Source organism: Podarcis bocagei, assembly GCF_964188305.1.
Source record: "Podarcis bocagei genome assembly, chromosome: 11".
Taxonomy (NCBI): domain Eukaryota; kingdom Metazoa; phylum Chordata; class Lepidosauria; order Squamata; family Lacertidae; genus Podarcis; species Podarcis bocagei.
The window spans coordinates 50,666,895-50,687,251 of NC_138136.1; the positions used below are offsets into that span (position 1 = coordinate 50,666,895).

At 43.1% G+C, this 20,357-nt stretch overlaps 1 protein-coding gene across 5 annotated transcripts in view; it reads right to left on the reverse strand.

Annotated features, from left to right (window-relative positions):
* Positions 1 to 19,307, reverse strand: part of NEDD4L (NEDD4 like E3 ubiquitin protein ligase) — a 129,877-nt gene extending 110,570 nt beyond the window's left edge. For 2 of the 5 annotated variants that reach the window (XM_081212673.1, XM_081212671.1), the window contains exon 1: positions 18,028 to 19,305. In XM_081212673.1, coding sequence (XP_081068799.1) covers positions 18,028 to 19,200 — 1,173 coding nt within the window. In that variant the 5' untranslated portion in view covers positions 19,201 to 19,305. Of the gene's footprint in view, positions 1 to 18,027 lie in introns of all 5 variants that reach the window. The other 3 variants (XM_081212674.1, XM_081212672.1, XM_081212675.1) reach the window with 2 other exon arrangements.
* Positions 19,308 to 20,357: the final 1,050 nt, after the last annotated feature.

Here is a 20,357-nt window from a genome sequence, read left to right on the forward strand (position 1 = left end):
TAACCCAGAGATGCATTTTAAATAAAAGCACACATTCTACTCATGTAATAAAACGCTGATTTCTGGACCGTCCGCAGGCCAGATTTAGAAGGTGACTGGGCCACATCCGGCCCCCAGGCCTTAGTTTGCCTACCCATGGTCTACCCCAAACCTTCCTGTGCAGGTTTTGAAGGTACACAGAGGCTGCAGGGGACAGTAAAGGATAGAAGTCTCATTGTTCTAGCAGAATTCTGTTCCACTGGTGCAACAGGAGCACTGGATACAGCACATCTTTCAGACTGTTCGTTCTGGGCATTAGTTACTTAAAAATCCTTTTAAAAACTGTTTTTAAACTTCAGCTTGTCCAGATCGCTATGAGCTGGCTGCTGTTGCTTATTGGGAGCATGTGAGTTCTTCTGTTATACCAGTTAAGCTGGCTCCCAATTTAGTTTCGGGAGGGAAATTCAAATGAAGCAAATCCGAAAGCTTTTGCTATGACCATGGCTCTCCTAGAATGGGAGCTGGTACTGACTCTTTCCTGGCACCTCCACTGCATGTTTCTCTTCCACTGGCTCCCTAACCTTAACCATGGTTTAGCATGACCTGTGTACTGCTAACCAAGATTTAACAATAGCCAGTACCTTGGTTCTTGAACGTAATCCGTTCCGGAAGTCCGTTCGACTTCCGAAACGTTCAAAAACCAAGCAGCGGCTTCCGACTGGCACAGGCGCCCTGGAAACAATAGCAGACAGCCGCATCAGACGTTTGGCTTCCAAAAAACGTTTGAAAACCAGAACACTTAATTCCAGGTTTTTGGCGTTCGGGAGCCGAAATGTTCGAGTACCAAGACGTTCGAGAACCGAGGTTCCACTGTATCTGCAAACCAGGTCCAAACCATACTGCCAAGGGCAGCTCTATTAAAATAATTTGCAACCAAGTGCTTCTAACATCAACACTCATATACAGTGGTACCTTGGGTTACATACGCTTCAGGTTACAGACTCCGCTAACCCAGAAATCGTGCTTTAGGTTAAGAACTTTGCTTCAGGATGAGAACAGAAATCGTGCTCTGGAGGGGCGGCAACAGCAGGAGGCCCCATTAGCTAAAGTGGTGCTTCAGGTTAAGAGCAGTTTCAGGTTAAGTACGGACCTCTGGAACGAATTAAGTACTTAACCTGAGGTACCACTGTACATTTCCCCACCTCCTGGCATGAATGCCTTTTTTTTTCTGTGAATGATAATTGGCTATAATCCTCAAGGCACAATAGCAAGATACAGAAAGGAAAAAAAAATTAATTAGGGAGCACTAAAACATAATAGTATGCTTGAGGGAGAAAGGGTCTCCCGTTTTCCAAATGATTAAAAACTAATTTCTTCTGTTTCGTATCTTCCTCTAACATGCGACACACTTGGGCATTTGCCACTGTCAACAGTTCAAGGCACATAGAAGAAGAAGAAGAAGAAGAGTTTGGATTTGATATCCCGCCTTTCACTCCCTTTAAGGAATCTCAAAGCGGCTAACAATCTCCTTTCCCTTCCTCCCCCACAACAAACACTCTGTGAGGTGAGTGGGGCTGAGAGACTTCAGAGAAGTGTGACTGGCCCAAGGTCACCCAGCAGCTGCATGTGGAGGAGCGGAGACGCGAACCCGGTTCCCCAGATTACGAATCCACCGCTCTTAACCACTACACCACACTGGCTCTCTAGAATCTGTGGTTAATCCCAACGGTGCTTTGTGTTTCACTGACCACCTAACACAAAATCATCAAATGACCAGAGACGGTTTGGAAAAGTCATTAAATGTTTCTATCACCCAGTTGGATATATTGGCTAGTATTTCTGCAAGCTACAATTCCCATTGAGGAGTGATCATTTTGCAGTAAGTTACCAGAACCACAGGACCAATGTTACTGCTGAAAAGCTTCAACACAAAGCCATGTTTGTAGATGCCGGAAATAGAAGAGGATAACCAGAGCTACAAAGGTGTACTTTTTTTTAAATGAATTGGTTACCTTAAAAAGGGTGGGGTGGGGTTTAAACAAACAAACAAACAAACAAACAAACAAACAAGTAAATCTAGCGAAAACTGGTCAGATTTTAAACATTGATGACATCTTTTGCTGCCTATCAACCTCTGAGCATTTCACAAAATATTTAAAATCTGTAAAACACAGAATACAGTCCAATTAAAACTATTATTGTACCTATACCATCAACGTAAAATAAGCAGAAATCAGTGTGAAGCTAACACATGCAACATAAAACCTGCCTAATGAGCAGGGAGGAGGTAATACTGAATGCCAAACATCTAAAATGCGCAAAAGATACAAAATGGAAAGCATGCAATAGGTTAAGAAATTGCGGGGACGGGGGGGACGGGACACAGTTAGTATCAGAACTATGTTTGCGAAAGTCTGCAAATCAATTCATGAATCAACTGACTAAAACTCAATACTCATAATCAACAAAAGATTTTTGTTTTTGTTTTTAATTGGTTAACAGTGCTATAGAAGAACCTATAATAAAAAGCAGTTTATAACACCACATGGTACATTTCAGGAATATATGCGATGCATTTGTATGTGACATGAGATAAGTACCTTACGCATTGCAGGGCTTAATCATTTTTATAGAAGACACAGTGGGCTGAAAGCAATAATTCAACAATAACTGAAGAAAACTGAGTTTTTAGAGGCTAGAGTTATGACGCATGCTTGCTTACTAAGAAGTAACCTGCACTGTGTCCATGGGGGTTTACATTTGGGTAAGTTTGTTGGGATTGCTGTCCCTAAATGAAACCTAATTTTGAATGTTTCCCAATGAACCGTTATTTAAAATCAAAGAAATAAGGACCTTTTCAGTTCTGCTTCTTGGGAAGGATGCAGAAGATTTTAGTCCACCTACACATCCCAAAGAGAAATCTGCAGAAATCCTATATAAGCTACACACACACACACACACACACACACACACACACGAACTATGTGTTCATGTGTTCACTGAGCTCAGTGCAAACTGTATGCTGTCCCCAACATGAAAACACTGGGCCCCCAAATATGTCCCTGAAATCCACTAGATTTGGGCAACTCTCATAAACAATGTTACTGCTGATCTCTAGAAGAGCAATGGTTTGACGATCAGTCTTCCGTTGGCATTGCCTGTGATCTGAAAGCATTTGCAAGGTTCCAAGTATTGCTTGCCAACCAACCAGACATGTTTTATAGCTGCTTCTATTTGTTATGGTTGTGTGTGGTGCCGATGTCCGCGAAACACCCATTTCTGGTTTACGGAAACAGAGAGCATAATTCATTTGTTATAATTCTAGAATTAAAATAATCCAACAGAAAACAAAATCTGTTTCTGCCTTGAGGTCAGAGAACATTTCCAAAACAAAAGTTTATATATAATTGCAAAAGCCTATCAATAACACGCGAACAGCAAATTCCACCCAAGCTGAATAAAAAGAATGGCAAAGACTTGGAGCTGGATCAGACAAGATTTCAGACTCTCCTTCTGAAAATAACCACTCAGAGAGCTCCTCTGCTTTTGCAACAAGCATGATCCCAGCAAAAGGAACATCAGTGGAAATAAGAATGGCTCGTGATGGTGGGCCATCATGGCTTCTTTGTCTCTGCAGCCCTTGGTACACATAAGCCAGGGGTGTCCAAACTATTTTCAAAGAGGGCCAGTTTTGATGAAGTGAACATGTGTGAGGGCTGACCAAAGTTGTTGACCTTTTTTTTTACGATTGAAGTTGTTGAGCATTTTTCCGGATTTTACCCCAGGAGATGAACTGCCACAGGGGCTAGATTAAACCAACCAGCGGACCGGATTAGGCCCCCAAAACGGACTTTGGACATGCCTGGCATAAGCATAACATTTTGCATCCACTACTCTTGCACTCCTGCCAACCTAGCAGTTCGAAAGCACGTCAAAGTGCAAGTAGATAAATAGGTACCACTCCGGCGGGAAGATAAACGGTGTTTCCGTGCGCTGCTCTGGTTCGCCAGAAGCAGCCTAGTCATGCTGGACACATGACCCGGAAGCTCCCTCAGCCAATAAAGCGAGATGAGCGCCGCAACCCCAGAGTCGTTCGCGACTGGACCTAACGGTCAGGGGTACCTTTACCTTTACTATTGCACTTTGGTGCTCCCTGATAAGGCCTAACTTCCTGTCACCCCACCATGTTTTGTGTAGCCTCCAGCCTGACGTCATGAAGAAGTCAAGACCTTGCTTGCTATTTTGTGCCACGTTGGTTGGTTCTAACAAAATTATACCTTCTGTGAATTGGGGAGAAAGGTTCTAATAGAGTCCTTACTGGATACGTGCAGGTTGTTGGGTGTTTTGTTTTAAATGGAACAGCATTCAGAAGTGGTATCTCCCCTTTGCAGTCTAAATTGGTACGGTCTGTCCTGCCACCCTCATTCTGCCACACATATAGAACTGGCCTTCTTATCTCCTCGTTCAGAAACCAAGACATTTAGTACATGCTATTCAAGTGGAAGGATATTGTATAAGCACAAATAGTCTCAGATCAGACAGTTGACATTTTACAGCTCAAACACTTTTGATCAGCAACACTGGTAGTAGATTTATTCTTGTGAAGTGACTGCACTATTTATAAGCTGGTTGAAATTTACAAGTGCTCCAGAGTAATGAAATACAATAGGGTATTAACTATGCATAAATTCAAGGTTTACCCCTACAAGATGCAGGTTCGTGTTTTAAAATGAGGATAATAAGGAAGGAAACCGCCACCAGATAACATAATGTAATTTAAAAAAGAAACTTTCAAATACTATATTCAGTATCTATAGCAGGGGTAGGCAACCTAAGGCCTGGGGGCCGGATGCGGCCCAATCGCCTTCTCAATCCGACCTGTGGTCGGTCTGGGAATCAGTATGTATTTACATGAGTAGAATGTGTCCTTTTATTTAAAATGCATCTCTGGGTTATTTGTGGGGCATAGGAATTCGTTCATTCCCGCCCCCCCAAAAATACAGTCCGGCCCACCACATGGTCTAAGGGACGGTGGACTGGCCCACGGCTGAAAAAGGTTCCTGACCCCTGATCTATAGCAAGAGTTGAAAGTTAGGCATCATTTTGCACACTTTAAAGGACTTCACGTGAATTATCTTCACAAGAAGTCTAAGGTTTTATCTAGCATCATCATCACATATTGCAAGTGTTCTTGAGAAGGGCTTCCTTAACACCACCTAGCAACTTTGCAACTGAGGGAAGATTCAACCAAGACTTTTCTGATCATAGTCACTTTGCTACCCTGTGGGAGAACTGCTATAACCTACATTACTAGTAAGATGAAATCTCAATATTTATTTTTAAGGTGAATGAGTTTTCACATTGCATGACATGTTGCATTAGTGTCGACTTATTAACTCGTCCAAGTGTTAATTATTCACCATATGCATCAATATTTCTTAATACTTATTTTCAACTCAATCCATGCCGTAAGCACTCTGGGAAGAAACTTCCATCACTGGGTTCTGATCCAGAATGGAATAAGATAAAGCTATTAGCAAATGAATTACTTTCCAAGCTCACAAAACTTACATACACACACACACACACACACACACACACACACGGTACTATTTTCTCTAGAACATACCTCTATGCCTTTTCTTTGGAGTGCACTTTGATTTACACACACACCCCTTCTGCATATAATTAAAACAAGCTTCTTATAGAGCAGCCTTCTCCAATAGTGTTGCTAGACTACAAGTCCCATCATTCCTGACCGCTGGTTGGGGATGATGGGGTTTGTAGTCAACAACAACTCCAATTACCTGGAGTTAATGGTGAGTAGTGAGGTGCCATGTTTGCTGATAACTCCCAATTGTTCAGGGTGGTAAAAGCAAACATGGATTTCCAAAAAGATGTCTCCAATCTGGATGAATGAGCATTGGACGGCAAATGTGACTCTATGTAAGGAAGTGAAGTACTGGGTGTAAACTCACACTGTGTCTGCTCAGGAAAAGGCTACTGGAAATGTAGTGTTATGAAGATATTGACCCAGTGTGTGCCAGCTATGAATAAATTGAATACTATGCTAGGGTTGATTAGGAAAGAGATAGAAAATGAAATTGCCAATATCATAATGCTGATGTGATTGCACTTGGAACACAATTCAAAAATATATTTTATAGATATTATAGAGGAGGGAGTTGATCAGAAAATAGCAATCATGAATAAATCCCACAAAACAAGCAGAAACTGGGGAATATACTTTTGTATATTTATATTTATATGCATTTATATTTATATGTATATGTATTTGTGTAATTTATACAGGCCATCAAGTTCTGCTTTCATTTGTGTTTTATTTTCATTTTACTTTTCCCACCAAGGACCCTGTGTTAGTAAAAAGCTGTATTAGATAAGGCAGCTTAGATACCTGGCTGTTTCAAGATCCTGAAGGCATCATTTACATGGGCAGCTGAATATAAAGGAGATTCAGATATCACCCACCCCAAATACACATAGAATGAAAGAATGATTGGGGGGCCATGCAGAATGGCCTGCCAACTCCCATTGTTGCGCACTCAGATATTGTGTGAAGGGGTTTAACTGGTTTTTTTCAACATTGGGTCCCAGGATGCTGTCGGATTACAACTTCTAGCCTCTGTGACCATGGACTAAATTCACTGGGAATGTTGAGTGACAAGAGTCCAACAACCTCTGGGGACTCAAGGTTTCATAATACTACTCTACACACCTAGAGCTCCTCCACAAGGGAGGTCCTGACTAAGCCAGGATCTCCTTCACACAACCCCTTCATACGCTGAATGTGCAAATGGAAATGGAAGCAGACGAAACTCCATCCACACGTACTTTCAACACACAGAGGGGTCATCTGGACACCCACTCTCCCAGAGACCACAAGAGTTACAGATGTCTAGAACAGTGTTTGGGAATCTGTGGTCCTCCACATCCCATTAGACCCCCCTCCTCAACTCCCATCAGCTTAAATTATAATCAGGGATTATAGAAGTTGTGGACCAACAACATCATATTGTACCAGAGCAGCTCCCCAATCCTGGTCCAGGCTGAATTAGAAATTCCCAAGTTTCTAATTACAATGGGCAGCTCCATATGCAGTATTACCGATTTCTGTTTAATTCTGGGCAGCTGGCCACATCCCTCCCTCAGATGGCTTGTACATTATGTGGTAAACCTCAGTGATTACAGGATAGGGCACACTTGGAATTCTGGGCTGCCTGAATGTGTGCTACAACCCCACCACAGCTATGCAATCAAGCCATGCAACAAGGGAAGTGTTGTTGGCGACATCCACTCAGATGTGTGCATAGATTATGCACGCACGCACAAACGCTATGTACACACGCATACTTATATGTGCGCACACACTCATCATCGTGCATGGGTAACTTGATATTTATAGTGGATACGATTAAATCAGGGCTGTTAATATTTTGCATTGCTCCCGGTGCAGGGGGAAAAATATTCTAAATAGTAGTACAAGAGCAGCTACCCCTATAACGCCGGCCCCGTGGAAAATGAAGCTGGCAGCACAAATTGAGGACACTGAATTCTTTTATCCCTCCTCCTGTTCCAACATCTGTTTTGGCTGGCGTCAGACGCAGGCATCCTGATTGATGTCACCTAGCCAGCACAGGGCTGCTGTAGCTTGCTGTCCAAGAGGAATACATACCAGAAAAAGGCATACAAAAGCACAGAAGCTGGGGGGGGGACGACGGACGGACGCTTGAACTAACAGCTTTCTTCTGACAACGCCGCTGAAAACTTTTGGTTAGCTTAACCAACCCTTCTCTCCATTCCCCCGCCCCATAAACACCCCCCCTCTCTTATAAATAGATCTGTTCTGTTCTTTTGTTTTGTTTCGCACTCTTAACTTAATGAAGACAGGGCATCAGGCGGCAAGAGATTGGAGAGCAGGCACATTGCAAGCAAAACAACATGCAAAAACCTCTTTCTTTGGCATTGTATGGCTGCATACTTAACTCTGCAATGAGCTTTACAAGGTAGCTACTGAGATATGAGTCCATAAGCGGTGCTTGAGTCTTACATTGAAAAGCTTCTGAATGAACAACGAAGCCAGATTTATTGACACAGAGACAGCTTGGCCATTTTGGGCCACACACAGAGAGGCGTCTCATTCCACAGCTAGAAGCCCTGTTGCCTCCAAGTGTGGCTCCATATCCTTCCCAATCACTGAGTGGCCTCCCAGCCACCTGGGAAATTAAGATTTCATGGCTAATAGCCATCTATATACTCTTCCCCCCATTCATTGTAAAACCATGCAAACTAGTGGCCACCGCCACATCTTGTGGCAGCAAATTCTGCGAATTAACTCTGCTACGTGTGGGGAAAAGACTTCCTTTCATCTGCCCAGAATCTCTCACCATAAAGTTTCATTGGTCAGGTTCTAATAGGTACAGTAAGAAAGGAGTCGAAAAACTTTCCCCTATCCACTTTCTCTGTACTGTGCAACAAACCTTTATCATGTCCTTTTCTGGGTCACCTTTTCTCTGAACTCAAAAGCCCCCAATACTTTAGACTTTCTTCCCAGGAAAGACACCTCAATCATTCTGCTGTTCTGCATCTTTTCCTGCTCTACCATATTTTTTGTTTTCCAGATATAGTCACCAGAACTGCACACATTGCTCCAAACGCAGCTGCATCATAGATTTATAACAAGGCATTGCGATACTGATCGTTTTATTTTCCATTAGTTTCCTAGCAATCCTTAGCATTACTGGGTTTTTCAGAGTTGCCCTATAACGAACTGACATTTATCGCTGAGTAATCCACAGCATTCCCAATCCCTCTTTCCTGGAGAGTCATTGCCAGTTCAGACCCTGTCAGTACATTCTGAAGTTAGGAATTTTTTTGCTGCAGCGGCATCACTTTACACTTCATTTGCCATTTTGTTGCCTATTCCCCCAGTTTAAATAAATTATTTTAGGATTCTTTCCCCATCCTGGACAGCTATACAAGCACCCTCTGATTTGCATGGAGGCTGCATTTCAGGTTATTGTGGGTGACAGCAGAGTGCACATAAGCCTGTTCCACTGCCTTTTCTGGCCACTTCCAGGTCGCCGTGATACACACATGCACAGTCATACACCTATCAAACATGTGTAAATCGGTCATTGCCTGCATGCCATTTGCAAACTGTGCTACTGCAGTGCTCATCTGGCTCCAGTTCACTTATGAACAAGTTAAAAGCCATGATTCACATACAAATCCTTCAGGAATAGTATTGTTTGCTAACTTCCACTGTGAGAATTGTTCATTCACTTATTCCCTCTGCTTTCTGTTGTCCGCAAAATGGTCTATCCCCTTACCGGGCAATTGGTAAGCTTACTCAGAAGCCTTTGGTGAGGGGCTTAAGCAAAGCTTACGAATTACGGTAAGTTCATAACTAGAGGTACCACTGTACATAAGAGTAGCTCGGGTATTATTATTATTATTATTAAGATGTTGTTGTTGTTGTTGTTGTTGTTGTTGTTGTTGTTGTTGTTGTTGTTGTTGTTGTTGTTGTTGTTGTTAGGTCTTACAGACCACCCTGATCAAAATATTTATTAATTATATTAATGAACTTCAAAATATTGATCCAGGCAGGACTTTTCATTGTAGAAGCTATGCTGGTTCCGTCTCAGCAAGTCTTGTTGTTCTTCATGCTTTCACTTCCTTCTTTAATTATGCTTTCCACCAGTTTACCCACAGTAGACTTTATGCTGTAACTGTCCTGTAGTAATCTAGTAGTTCATCTAGTAATCTAGTTTGATGCTTTCCCATTCCCCAATAAAGAGGTTGGTTTTAAAGTTGAAATAAGAAGAAATAACGCGACATCTTGAATCTTGCTAAGCTGTTGGAAATCATCATCTTCTCCATTTCGTCCCTCCCATGCTGCTGTAGGTCAGCAGCAGAGATCATGGCCTTGCATATTACAAGCGTAGTATCTCCGATTAGCAGCTGGAAGATACCTTTGCCTGAGAGTCCCAATGCCAGTCAGAGCAGCTTAGATGAATTGACTCTGTAGGTCAGCTTCCTACATTCATACTCTTTGTCAGTGCTGGTTCTCCTGCCCTTGTTGTTGCTGGCCTATCACCCGCACCGCTGTGAGAAAGCTTCACGCACTTCATTATCCTCAGACTACATCACAAAACTGTTAAACAGGACAGTACTACCTCCTAGACTTAAGAGGTTCAGCCTGAAAAAGAATGATTGGAAATACCCCAAGCATGTGTCCAAAAGGCCACAAGCCCAAGTGAGCAGGAGTGTCACGTTTCAACTTTTCCCACACACTCAGAATCATAGAATTGTAGGGCTGGAAGGGACCACGAGGGTCATCTAGGCCAACCCCCTGAAATGCTGGAATATTTTTGCTTAAACCCACGGCCCTGAGATTAAGAGTAGCATGCTCTACCAACTGAGCTATCCCAGGGGTACTTGAAGTTACAGAACTGTGTTTTTTTCTCAATTTGCCCATTTAGGAACCCTTTAAATCTGCAAACAAAAAAACTTACAAATTTCACATCCTCTATCCATGCACTACGGTACGACTAGGCCACAACATGTATTACTACATGAAGAGAAACTTCCCTTTCTGTATTGCAGCTCTGCAATTTTATACAGAGAGCAGGAGATAGGAGTATGCCAATTACGGCTAGGTTCGATAACCATGGGGGAGTATTTTGCTTGTTTGTTACTAAGTTATGTATGTTGTGTTTTTATATTGGAAACTGCCCTTTGATCCTCAGATGAAGAGCGATATAGAAATTTAATAACAAAAAGAAAAAGAAAAAGAAAAAGTATTAGTTTCCACTATCCAGAAGTCCAGTCCAGCCACGATATTGCTACAGTGTTATATGAACTGATTCACAAAAATGTTGTTATGTGAAGAGCAGAAACTACCTATTGCAGAAAGATCTCCATTATTCAAAGCCTATCACTCTGAAATTGCTTGAAAATTAAATACATGTATTAGTCAGAGAGATCACTTTTGGTTTTTCAAACGGAACTCCTTTGTATCTGCACCTTTTCGCTTCAATGTGGTCCCTTTTACAACTACATGACAGCAATTCAACAGGTTTTGGAATGAAGTCAATAGCGTCACCACAGAATATACAGCCGTACCTTGGTTCTTGAACAGAATGCATTCTGGGAGTGCGTTCGAAAACCAAGGCGCGGCTTCCGATTGGTTGCAGGAGTATTCTGCAGCCAATCGGAAGCCGCGCCAGACGTTCAGGTTCTGAAAATCGTTCTAAAACCGGAACACTCACTTCCGGGTTTCGATCGTTCGGGAGCAGATTTGTTCAGGAGCCAAGGCATTTGAGATTCAAGGTAGCATGCACTTTCAGGCTAAATATCTGTCGAGCATTTGGTATCTTAATCTGATTGCCTACTTTTAAACCAGTGCATGCCAAATAGAATCTGTATACCTTGAACCCAGAATGTTTGCTTTAAAAAGCCAGGGTTGACACTCTGATTTATAGAAGCATTATACACCTAGCTTGAGAAACAAAAACAGATACATGGAATTATTAAAACCCATCATCAACAAGTATCCTTTCATAAGGGAACTGTGAGAACAGCTAATTTCAGCTATATAACTTACTCATATTTCCTGCTAACTAAAGGAGCTTTCATGCCTGAAAAGTTATATAGAAAGAACAAATAAGTATACACAGACCTTACTTTTTGTTTGTTTCCATTTTTCAAAAAAAAAAAAAAGGACGAATGTGTTGTTGCCTAAAATTACCTTTTATTTAAAAGAAAGAGTCAAAATGCAAGAAGACTGCCACAACAGTATGTCACCAAATACTAAATAAACAAGAGGTGGGGGGAATTAGCAATGAAGGAGAAACCACTAAGACCTCTACCATAAGCCTGGAATACGTGATGTGTTTGTAGGGACAGAGAACTCTCATTCTGCAACGCAGAGTCATCGCTCAAAGGCAAATTGGGACAGACCACCTGCTAAGCTTTGCTTCTGGCTGCAAAATGATTCCTGCAGCACCAGCCATCCCTCCACAGCTGGTATACAAATCATTGTTCTGTATGGGACAATGACAATAAAGATTATCATATCGTATCATATTGTATCGTGACAAGCCATGGCAGTCACCAGAAAGTCCTTGCATAGGTATTTAACAGTTTGATATAATGCGACAGAATGGAGGAAAGACACAGGGCATTTTGTGACCAAGCTAGACCCATGTTCTAAAGCCCTCTAAGGGTCCATGTCTTCGTCAGCAGCTCCTCTGAAATTCTAGCTCTAGAATCTTTTATTTGCCAAGGGTGTCTGGAATTCTCTCAGACAGACCCTTGTCAACTAAAAACATAGCGGCATTTCCTCGCCCAAGCTGCTTTTATAGACCAATACAGCAGACGTGAAGACGTGTACTAAAATACTGCATAGCCCAGTTTTTAATATCAGCAGAGACAAATACAGAAAAGACTTCTTTGCAAAATAACAGTCCAACAGAATCCAGAACGGGCCTTCCAAAGACATGTACCTACAGATTAGGCATTGCGCTTAAATATTAGGTCAACGTGCTCCTATTTTCTTCTCTAGTTTATGTTAGGAGCTTGTCCTACACTCGAGTAGGACCCTGGCAGAGACACATGCCCGACTGGCATGTTCTCTCCCTCCTGGCAGCGGCGTAGCGTGGGTTGTCAGCACCCGGGGCAAGGCAAGTAATTTGCACCCCCTAACCCGGGGCAAGGCAAGTAATTTGCGCCCCCTAACCCCTAACCTGCTGCCGCTGCCAGCTTCTTCTTGCTGCTGCCTGGGCTGGTCTGGTTCTCTCCCGCGCTCAGCGCTGCGCTGGGCGGCCGCTGCACTGTCCCTCCCCCAGATAGTCCCTCGCTCTCTCTCCACACCGCACGCCTGGCACCCACCCCCCCCCTCCACAGTGGGCGGCGACCCAGCGGCTCGGATCGGATTCGTACAGCCAGCACTGCAGTGAGAGAGAGTGAGTGAGCCAGGTAGGGGCAGAGAGCTGCGAGTGCGAGCACGCCCCACCCAGATGTTGCGCCCGGTGCGGCCGGCCCCCCCTGCACCCCCCACGCTACGCCACTGCCTCCTGGTCATTCATTCGGGAGCTTCAAAAGCTTTCTTCTGCCCGAACATCACAGCGACCAATGCCAACAGACATCGGCACACTCAGGGATCCACAGAGTCTTTGCAGCTTGCATAAGACCTCAGCAACTCAGCATTTTGGCTAATCTACTTTATTTACATTTAAACACACACGGAGCACTGCAACATGGCTCCCTCTCTCTCTAGCATCAGACAGCAAAAAGAAAGAACAAAGGATAATAGTTAGTGCCACTTCACGGAACACAGCAACACAAACATCCTGTCGCCGTCACTTCCCACTCTGTGGAATAGACAACAATCCCATGACTGCAATCATGGAGCTGGAATTCTAACAGTTTTATGGTAACTCTTAATGAAATGCACCCTGCCTGTGTGAAAGCTCTTCGGCCCAAAAGAGAAGATATTTGAAAGGTCATAAACACTCAGTAGCAATAGGACTACAGACGCCCGCATGAATGTTTTCACTCCAGATAAATAAGCCTTGAAGCAGCTGCTGCCTTCAGACCAAATCCCAGGTCCTATATCAATCAAATAATCACAAACTAGCTGAACCGGGGAAAAGATTGGAAGCTATTTTGCCTAAGCAGCTTTCATAAAATATATTCTTCTCTACTGGTTTGGTTTGATTAAACACAGAAGCCGCTCACACCACGGATTTAAAGGGTTTCCCAAAATAAGATTGAGGTGACTTTCTAATGGAGTGACTCTCCCCTTCTGCTAACATCCACTTGAAATGGGATAGGTGCATACGAGTGCAACGCTGTTCCTCACTGGCATCACACTTTAAGGAGCTTACTGGAAATTTCCTTGAGCTACGATAAAGCTTGCACGAGGCACAGCCCTAGCCACCTCTCTGTGAAGGACAAAAACCTGCAGAAAATGGACTGCGGTGGGAGAATGCTAGAAGAACAGTAAAGGCATCTCTCTCCAACATTCTTTGAGCTGGTGCAGTATGGGAAACAGAAAACATGACTGATAAACAGAAAACAAAACTGTGTAAGCATTGCTTCTTAACTAAGCAATCTTATGAGACAGTGTTAAAATTATTATTAGTAGTAGCAACAGTCCATCAAGTTAGGTTTTTTTTTACTAATCAATTCAAACTCCAATTTTGTTGTTTTGTTTTGTTTTGTTTTTAAAGACAACATCGCACAATTGGATTAACATTTATTAATGGCCAGTTCATAAATAAAGTACATAATAGCCCAGTTATAATTATGGTTTCGTGCTATGATAAGAGAACAAGCTGTAGCCTCACACTCTCCCCTCCTTCCATCTTCAATTAACTGCGGGCTAGCTAACAAACCAGAATCTGAAACCATTGCTTTATCCTCCTTTGTCTGAACTAACCACAGTTAGAACAAACCAGCCCCCAAAATTCTAATATAATAAGAAAGCTGTGGTTTCTTTAAAAACCAAAAGCGGAACCTTCGAATTTCATTACCTCCCATTGTCAAACAACAGAAGCAAATGGGATGATGGCAGACCACTTGAAGACTTACCCCAGCTCACTCTGGTTCAGTGTCTGAACTGAGCTTCCGCACAGTAGCCGCTCTCAGCCTCCAGAATATACAGCACACATGCGCCCACAGCTAAGTGTATTCGATATAGAGAGTTTTCATTTCTAAGCACTCGGCTCTCTTGCGCAACTAAGCTAAGCAAAAAAGCAGACAACCACTTGGATGAGGGACAGCAGCAGTTTAGATGAATATCTGGAAAATGCTTACTTAAAGAATGCTCTGGCCGTGCTCATTGCCTCAGTTCAAGCGCCCGAATGTTAATATACAATGGAAAATGTCAACCCATTAAGCCCATACCGAATTTCTCCTTGCGGCTTTGACTGTATTAGGGTTAAGGAAGTGCGGGTTTGTGCCGTGTGTGCGCCTGAGCATTATTTGTTTAATGCATTTTGTATATTGCCTCTCTGCCAAGGCACCTTACCATTTTAAAACACTAAAAACAAACCAAAGTCACAAAGTCTAGAATGGAACGCTTGTGTAGGAAAGATGGAGTTACCGGTTTATCAGATTCAAGTGCAAAGAACGTTCTCCCTTCGACATACTTATCTATGAAAATGTGTGTCGATGGGAAATCTCATGCATCAGATGTGAAAAAGTTGCGTCCAACAGGTTGTGTTGCACACCCATCTAATTTAGAATATATGCAAACTAGTTGTAGCTTTCATATAATTCCGCAAGCTTACTAGATGATCAATAGTTTCAATGCAGGTGCTTCCAACTTTTCCAATTCTATGATTCTACGAATAACAGAAAGATGCAAACAGACAAACAAACAAACAAACAGCCCCCCCCCCAAAAAAAAATCCTAGGAACTGTAGTGCTGAGAGTTACAGAGTTACCATTCCAAGAGTTCCCCGGGAAGAGGGATTGATTGATAAAGCACTCTTGAGAGTTGTAGTTCTGTGCAGGCTCTCCTGACGTCTTTCACTACCCTTAAGAAACTAGAGTTCCCCGGATTCTTTGGGGGAAGCCATATCTGCTTAAAGTGGTAATGGCACAGTTTTCAATGTATAATGCAACTGAGTCCAAAGTGTGCATGCATCAACATGGTTTATATTTGCCAACTGCTGAAAGGTGGCAATTTGTACCTAATATCAAGGCTTGCCAGCTAACAGTGTTTGTTTGGCAAGCATGTTATTGAATCTAATAACTATTATAGACTGGTCTACAGAGCATAGTGATGCCTTTAATTGTGTTAAATGAGTCCCCCAGAGGGTTGTCCAACCTGCCATTTCTGCAGCGCAAACCCATAATACTTTCTGAAGGAACAATCAGTGCTGTCTGCTATACGTTGAATAATTCTGAATAATCAGGCTCTACAGGTAATCAAAAATGTTCATACATTGCTGTCCTTTTTTTTGTTTGTTTCATCGAACACAGATCTGCCGTTTAGATTTTTTTATACTTATATCATTGGCACTGTCCGCGGGAAACTTCAATCTTTGATTGTATGCAATTATTGTCTATGCAATTATTGTCTATGTTCTGAAGAGACTAAGCTGATGCAGATCTGCAGATCTGACTTCTTTTAAGCCTTTATTTTGTACTTAGATACAATATAGCATCAAGTATTTCCCTGAAATGGGGAAAGATATACAGCCTTTAAATACCCCTTTTCATTTATCTATGTGTACATATGTACATTCACTCGGAATGAAGCTGGTATTTCAAAAAGCTGTCAATTTTAGTTCCCCCAGCTGCATTTTTCTGCTCTGGTTCTATTGTCAGCTTTTTCAAATCAAAGGGCATACACATTTATTTAATTCAAAAGTGCTCAGCCTCCTCCAACTCTCAGAATAGCAAAGGACGTGCATCTAATAAAATATGCATCTTTTTTTTAATACACTCTGAAGTTCAACATTTTAAAATTTCTTTGACAAGGCTGCTACATGATCCTGTGGCGAGTGCATGCCCGCTCACTCTCTCATCACTTGTGAATTAATACACATAAAATAATGAAATTCGCCCCACTCAAAGGCTCAAGAGTTAAGGCAGAATTTGGTCCATAATTCCAACACGGTCCTTGCCTCTCTCAGTCACCCTCCGGAATATCTAAAGCTCGCTCAACACTTAACACTCCGTATATCTGCTTTAGATCACTCGTTCAAAATTATTACTACTGTAGAAGCATCAAAGCAGAGGGGGCCTTTCCCCTTTAAAATCTTCAGCACCTGTAATAACCATTTTAATGCCATTTCGATATGTCTACGATAAAACCTGGAGGATTTGGCAGGGGCAGTAAAATCCCAAGAGAAAGCAAACCAATTAAAATGTTTGCTGCTCCCTTCCTTACACCACTCCCCCCCCCCCCGGAAATCTAGAGAAAATTCTACATACGCTATATAGGACCACACAATTCCTAAAAGAGAAGGAAGGTGGCATTGCTTCTAAAGTAAATAAGTTTATTTCTTCAGTCTTCTCAACATGTAGATGTATGTACATTCCAAGAAGTAAAATTAGGATGCAGCTTTCGCGATTAAAGCAGCAGTCATCACACTGCCCTCCCATAGTCAGGCGTTGCTTTGCTTTGTTGAAATACATTTTAAGTATGCCTGAGAGAGCGATGCCCGTATGGTGATGGAAGCAAGGAACGGCTAAAGTTCTGTTCTTGCACATGTGTTCACATAGCATCTGCTGTTCTAGATGCCACTGTGCAATAATTGGACACAGTATTTACTTTTTCACTTTTGTCATTCTCTTAAGTAATATTATTTGGGTTGAAGCTCAGCTTCAACACATTATGCGTGTTAAATGTAAAAGCATTTATCCCTCCAAAGATGTGCATTGCCTCAAATCAAAACTCTAGCGCGTTGTTAACAGCGAATGGCTGAAAAGATAAAACGCAAATTAAATGAGCAGAACACACAAACCTGCTTGGCGTTTCACAACGGTTTCGCTTCTGCCACTACGAAGTTATAACTAGACAGAAAGCAATGCAGTCCCTGTGAATCATTTCACTTAACGGTATTATAATCCCCAATACAAAATTGTGGTTCCTTCATACACACAGTAGAGAATTACTCTGATCACTGTGTGTGTGCATTCTATTTATTTTTCAAGAAGCAACTTTTTTTTAAACGAAGTGGGCACTATTTATAAACAGCAGCACAGTGGCTTACAGATTTTTGTAAAACTAAATCCTATTGTAACCCTGGATGACGTAACATTGACTTAAGTAACGTGTGAGTTGCTAGGAGACCTCAAAACATTGCAATGGATGCAGTCATAGCTGAAAGCTATTTTAGCTTAATGAACCGAAGATGCTCTGAGATTGTTCTAGAGGAATATAGTTCCTGCTAGCATTATGAGTTGTAAACAATTATGCAAACTGTGCAAAGCGTATTTGTGAAAATGTAAGTTATCACCATGAGTGAAAATTTAAGTTATCACCAGCACATTAATGTTCCTACTTACTGAGGAGTTGCCTGCCACAGAACCGGGAGCATTAGGATTTTCCTGTCCAGAACCCTGGCCTCTCTCATTAGTCCCACGAGTCACAAGGATTCTGAAATGCTGCTGCCTTGAGTTTTGATCGGGACGGATTTTAAAGGTGCACCCTTGCCCGGGAGAAACCCGCTCCACTGAACCACTTCGAGATATTTCAGAGCCATTCCTGCAGTTTCCACGAAGTGCCGGATTCACGCCATCGTCCTCCGTGGGGCTGACTCGTGCCGGATGGGGCTGAACTGGGTACGAGGTACTCCTTTCCAGCCGTATCCGTGGGTACCTGACCAACCTATCCCCTTTTGTTCCGGTGAAACCAAAATTGTAATCTGCTCCTGCCTCTGCATTGTTCGACTGAGACTGCTGCAACTGGAAGACAAACAATTTCTTCCCCGAACTGGAGGACCCATCGGGCAGGTGCTGCAAAGACCAGCGCCTGGGTTCAGAGGGAGAAGAGGCATTCTGAGCCTCGGAACCAAAGGGCATCAGTGTAACGTGAGGAACGTCCACACTGGAAGCTCTGTGCTGAATCCTCACCCCGCTGATGTTTAACCCTGATGCAGGGTTCGTTTCGCCATCTTGAGCCGTGGCTGTGCTGTCATCATTCCAGTTATTGGAAGGTATTGTACAAAATATTGTATGGTTAGAGGACCCAGCGTTAATCTCGTGCCCCATGTTCTCTGTCTGCCTCGGTGGAGAATTATCTGGAGTCACCTGCGGACTACTTTGAGAAGAATGGCTTCCAACCAGAGATTCACAATGCTCCCCTAGATCTGAAAAATTACCTGTCTCTTCCAGAGGGGACTCTGGGCCCCCACACTCGTCAGAATGTCCATTTACTGCCTTACGCTGGAGAGAGATCTGCATGGAGGAGCTCCTTGTTGGACGCGCATCGATGTTGTTTAGAAGCTGGGGGATAAACATGGACGTGCTCCTTTTCAAGGAACTGGCTTCCCGCAGATCCCGGCTCTCGTCGCCGTAATCCATTCTGCGCCTGGAGAAAGGGTGAGGCCCGTTCCTTCTCGGTAAAGTGTGGAATGACATGAAAAAGTCATCATCTTCTCTCTCGTGGTCTAAGATCTCCGACTCGGGAGCTGTGTTGCTTCGCCCGGAGCCAAAATGAAACCGCAGCCGATGGGCCATCGTTCCGGGAGAGAGGAGAGGGGGGGAGACGGCAACGAGTCCAGGCACTGCCAGAAGTTAAGAACTGAAGACATAAACTCCGAGGAAAAGTGTCCCATCTGCCAAACTGTTAGCACTGCTGTACTGATAGCGACAGATAGCAGAAATAGCCCAAGTGGCAAGCAACATTCCAGGCATGATTGGATAAGAGCAATCAGCGCTCCTCCACACTGTGACATAGGGTAGGGTGGCTGGCATCACATGACCCATTTCCCCCTCTCCAATGCAAGCAGCTATTTTTTTTCTTCTTTAATACCAGCAAGAGACTGAAACAGCACCTTCACAGCTGCTCCTTTTCCATCAGAAAGGAGCGGCCCCAGCGGGAGATCTCTCACAGCTGACCGAGGCAGCAAACACACTCAAGCTCTGCTATAAATCTAAAAGTACATCATATTCACAGAACCCTTTTGTACTAAACCAGACCAAACAAAAAATAAAAAACGGAGGGGGGGGAGCGAGACACAGAGCACCAGCAGCACCCACCAAAGACCCCCACCAGTACTTTGTTGATATTGCATTGAAGTCCTCAGGCGGATCGGGGAGTCACAAAAATGGCCAGAGGAAGGTACACACGGAGATTGCATTTGCTCAAAGCTGGCTGAAGCCTTCGAGTTTCGTTTGACTAATGCACAAATTAAAGAACGGCTAGGAACTATATCTTTCTCCCCTTATGCTTAAAAAGTGATTTAAGTAGCAAGCTTTTTTTGCTGGAGTGGTAGACACAGATATCATATTGCCACTGTAAACGAACTATAATAACCCGCTCCAGCTATACACAGCGTTTTCCAGGAGAGGCGGTTTGCGGGGTGGGGGGGGGGGAGGAAGAAACTCTTACACACACACACACACACACACACACACACACACACACACACACACACTTCAAGCAGCAGACAGGAGCAAGCAACAATCTTCCTTTTTCGGCTTTTGGGAGGCTGAGAAGGCAGCTGAGATCTGGAGTGCAGGGGTGTTTGTGAAGAGCTGTACTGATCTGACTTAAAACACCGTCCAGAAACGCTGCCCCACGCTGGCGAGCGTCCAGGGAGAAAGTTAGCAATATTACTAGCTCAGATTGCCAACATGGAATAGAGCTCTGCTTTGTTCTTCTGGAGCCAAAA